General features: G+C 45.9%; 1 protein-coding gene across 1 annotated transcript in view; it reads left to right on the top strand.

Moving 5' to 3' along the window:
- The window catches only part of MYH9 (myosin, heavy chain 9, non-muscle), a 56,182-nt gene that overhangs the window by 50,771 nt on the left and 1,099 nt on the right, over nucleotides 1-4,312 (top strand). The window contains exons 34-40 of the mRNA XM_009584282.1: nucleotides 488-616; nucleotides 961-1,049; nucleotides 1,252-1,375; nucleotides 2,487-2,695; nucleotides 3,129-3,237; nucleotides 3,557-3,729; nucleotides 3,913-4,312. The exon at nucleotides 3,913-4,312 is cut by the window's right edge and continues 1,099 nt beyond it. Of these exons, the coding sequence (XP_009582577.1) occupies nucleotides 488-616; nucleotides 961-1,049; nucleotides 1,252-1,375; nucleotides 2,487-2,695; nucleotides 3,129-3,237; nucleotides 3,557-3,729; nucleotides 3,913-4,030 (951 nt within the window). The 3' untranslated portion in view covers nucleotides 4,031-4,312. The remainder of the gene's footprint in view (nucleotides 1-487; nucleotides 617-960; nucleotides 1,050-1,251; nucleotides 1,376-2,486; nucleotides 2,696-3,128; nucleotides 3,238-3,556; nucleotides 3,730-3,912) is intronic.

The raw sequence follows: 4,312 nt of genomic DNA, 5'->3' as shown, positions 1-4,312 counted from the left end.
TAGGGAAAGGCCACTCCTCTAGTGCTTGCCTCATGTCAGTGTTTTTGGAAAGGCTCATGGAGCTGCAAAGCTAGAGAGACTTAAATATCATTTAGGCCTTCTCCTGCCCCAGGACAGTTCTGTTAATGCCTTTTGTAATTCCTACAGGCATTTGTCTGATCTGTTCTTAGAAAGAACTCCAGACTGTCCATTCCATTGCTTTACCAGAAAGCTTCCTGTGCCCTCCCTTCCCTTCTCCCTATATCTGACAAGATTTTATTTTTCTTCTGCAATTTAAGCAGTCCTGTTTGCTTCCATTACTACTTCTCCTTGTTACTTGTGAAATGGGAAAAGGATGATTCCTTTTGTTTTTCAGCAACCTTTTTGGTACCTGAAGATTAATGAATCCCCGTTTCCGTTTTCCCTCCATTTTTCCTGTAAGACAAACAAACCCTATTTGTTAATGTGGAGGCTCTGAAATTCATCATTTTTTGTTTTCCCTTTTCAGGCACAAATGAAGGATTACATGCGGGAACTGGAGGACACACGTACTTCCAGAGAAGAGATCTTGGCACAGGCCAAAGAAAATGAGAAGAAGTTGAAGAGCATGGAGGCAGAGATGATCCAATTGCAGGAGGTAATGGAATACGCATGCAAGTCAAGGGTTTGTTCGTTTTCTTTGGCCAAGAACTAAGCATAGCAGTCTAAGCTTGAGTGGTTATTTCCTTTCTTTTGTACTTTTTGCTCTGCTCAAATATGAGGTCCACTTCAAAATGCAGAATTTGGCCCTTTCTTGACAACTGTGCTAGGAGTGTGCAAAACAAAGGAAGCTGTGGGGTGGGCGGGGAACACACCATGTCTTATAATTAAGTCTGGATCTAGCTAGAGACGATACCACCCATTACCAGTAACTACTTTTTCCTATGCTGCATTAATTGGTAGCTTCCCATTGGATCACTGACTGTCTCATTTTCATTCCAGGAACTTGCAGCTGCTGAGCGTGCCAAGCGCCAGGCCCAGCAAGAAAGGGATGAGCTGGCTGATGAGATTGCCAACAACAGTGGTAAAGGGTAAGTAATGTTCCCTGTTTAAGGGTGGAGGAGCTGGTTTGAGAAAATACTTTGCAGGCTGTTATTTTTATGTAGACTGCAGCACGCACTGTATCCCCTCTGCTCTCGAAAGACTGAGCTTATTTTGTAAAATTAGAAGTGGTGAATTTTCCCCAAGGCGTTAATGCCACCAACACTACTTTAATGATTCTGTGTCCTATAGAGCACTGGCCATGGAGGAGAAGAGACGCTTGGAGGCCCGGATAGCTCAGCTGGAGGAAGAGTTAGAAGAAGAACAGGGCAACACAGAGATAATCAATGACCGGCTCAAGAAGGCAAATCTTCAGGTACCTGTTCAGGCTGCGTGTGGCAGTAGGGGTTCTCTACTCTGTGTAAATTGTCAAACTACGCTCTTGAGTAATGCCAGCTGCTGCTTTGTGTGCAGCACAGGTCCTCAGAAGTCCATAGATGCACACAAGGTGAAAGACTTGAATACCACAATATAGAAAACAGGGTGGGCAGTCAGAGCTGATGTTAACTCACAGGTTTTGATCATTTAAATCATTGGGTAGCTGGAACAATCTCCTAAGTTTGGTTTTTTGGTTTTCTGTTTTTAAAAATAAACAACCAAAAAACTCCTAGTCCCTTTTTTCTGTATTAAGGGATTATGAGAAAGATGATCTGTAGCATGCTGCTCCAACTTGGCATGCTGAACAGTGCCACAACGTGTTTGGAAAATGACTTCTCTGCCAGTTCTATGCTTCTTCAAATGGACTAACCATATGGAATTTGTTAGGCTGCTATAGAAACCATGATCTTAATCTGCCTGTTCTCTGCCATATTTTATCTGCCCAACTTTGAGAGTCAAGCATGTTGTTTTCTTAGCGCTCCAAAGCCAAGGAGCTATGCTGATGGTTTTCCAAACAGCTTGTTCACTCTGGTGGACGAGAGCATAGTTCTCTACTTGGTTGACTGTCAGCCAGAGTCCTGGCTTGGAAGCGGACTGAGTTCTTGCCCTTTCACCTTTGAAAGTCAGTATTTTTAAGCTGCTGCTTTGTAGTGGAAGTAGACAGACAGCAAATAAATGATGAATTAGTAAAGCAAACGTATTGGATCCACTTGCCTCAAGATTTTTGTAATTCACTAAGACTGATAATTACTGTGTTAAGTGCCAAACCATGGCCTTCACCCCAGAGAGCATTGTATGTGATTGGCAAATTTAGCCCTAAGAGGAGGTTGATAAACCTGTTATTCAAGGAATTACTTTGAAAATCTGGATAAACTAAGATATTTTGAGAAGTGCCCTGCCTACAGACAGCTCCCTCTGCATCGGAGTTATTCCAGGTATTCAGCTCACCCTGAGGGTCCTTTTTCTTTGCGTGTCAGCATGTGTCTGAGAAATAAATCAGCCTTTCAGGCTGGAGCGTTCGATATGCTGAGTACTTCTTCTCTCCGCAGATTGATCAGATGAATGCTGACCTGAATGCTGAGCGTAGCAACGCACAGAAGAATGAGAACGCTCGCCAGCAGATGGAGCGCCAGAACAAGGAGCTTAAGCTTAAATTGCAGGAGATGGAGAGTGCAGTAAAGTCCAAGTACAAGGCTACCATCACGGCCTTGGAAGCAAAGATAGCACAGCTGGAAGAGCAGTTGGACATGGAGACAAAGTATGTCCTAGTAGAAACTCTGTCTGTTTTACAGGCTTCCACCCATTTTGGCACTTTAAGCTCTTCTGAACAAATTCTGATTTGTCTGAGTGAGGTCTTCATCCTAGGTATACTGGGTAGTACAGATGTAAGATGCTGGCAAACCTTCCTTGTTTTTCACTGTAGAGAATTCTAGCTTCTTCCAGACTTAACCGCTCCTAAAACTGCAGCTGTGATACACTTGCTGTCCCTCTGTAGCTTCAGGAGGGGTCATATCTGTGTGACGTCAGTGCCTTTTGGTCATTTCTGGGAAACATTGCCTCCCATCCGCTTTTTTCCTAAGTTAGGAGGACTTTTGCTATCTTCCTTGTTTCTAACTTGCCCAAGTCGGGTCATCTTGTTGGGGATAACAGGAGAGAAGTTCTTGTCTGAGCATCGCTATATTTTTGCGTAGGGAGCGCCAGGCTGCCAGCAAGCAGGTGCGCCGTGCCGAGAAGAAGCTGAAAGATATCTTGCTGCAGGTGGATGATGAGAGGCGTAATGCTGAGCAATTCAAAGATCAGGTGTGTGTAGTTACCTGCAGCATTGGTGAGTCTTCTGGGGGGAGGATTTCCCTTCTGTGACCAAGGCATCATCTGCATGTAAGAGGGCTCTAGCATTAACCTTCCTACAGATTTCTCTTCTTTTCCCTCACTGTGATAATTACAAGATGACACAGATGAAAGTGTAATGCTTTTAAAGGAAAAGCTTGGAGCTGTCAAGTTCTAGGCAGCTCCCTTCAGAAAGGGAAGAGGGGGCTTTGGAAACTCTGCTTTCTGCTGCTTTAACTACTGTGCTGTAACCCTGGGGAAACACTGATCTCTTTTTCCCATACGCGCTCAGGCGGACAAGGCAAACATGCGCTTGAAGCAGCTGAAACGCCAGCTTGAGGAAGCAGAAGAGGAGGCCCAGCGAGCCAATGCATCCCGTAGGAAGCTGCAGCGTGAGCTGGAGGATGCCACTGAAACAGCTGATGCGATGAATAGAGAAGTCAGCTCCCTGAAGAGCAAACTCAGGTAAGGCGGAGCATTTGGAGCAGTACCATGGCAGCCAGTCCAGTGTAGCCTTGCTGTAACTGCCCACAGTGGCAGCTGCCCACAGCAAACAGCGTGGCCAGGTACTTCCTTATCTCTTTCCAAAGCCTGCCCTGTCTGGTGAGTTCAGTGAAACCTGGTGTTACTGATGTACTGTCCCCCTAGGCGCGGGGACCTGCCGTTTGTCGTGACACGTCGAATTGTCAGGAAGGCTGCAGGAGAGTGCTCCGATGAGGAAGTGGACGGCAAGGCAGATGCTGGTGATGCCAAAGCTACTGAATAAGTCCTCCCATTTGACCCAGGTTACACGTGATGGAGTGACCCATCCACCCTCCCCTCTTCCATTGGACTTTCAGCAAACCCTCTCCTGAATTGGCTGGGGATCTGCAGAGCAAGCCCAGCTCTGTGTATCTGGAGCCGTCGGGCATCTGTGTTCCTAGTTTCCTCCTCTTTCCAGTTTCCTAATCCTCTTTGTATTTAATGCCAAAGAGTCGGGGCTCTGAAATGTGACCAGCAGTTTGGCCACTACAAAGGCCTGTAGAACTGTCCGTGCCATGTCTGCTGG

This window comes from Fulmarus glacialis, unplaced genomic scaffold (genome assembly GCF_000690835.1).
Source record: "Fulmarus glacialis isolate BGI_N327 unplaced genomic scaffold, ASM69083v1 scaffold26338, whole genome shotgun sequence".
In the NCBI taxonomy this organism is placed as follows: domain Eukaryota; kingdom Metazoa; phylum Chordata; class Aves; order Procellariiformes; family Procellariidae; genus Fulmarus; species Fulmarus glacialis.
The sequence above is the reverse complement of the archived record's forward strand: the minus strand, read 5'-3'. Positions and strand labels throughout refer to the sequence as shown.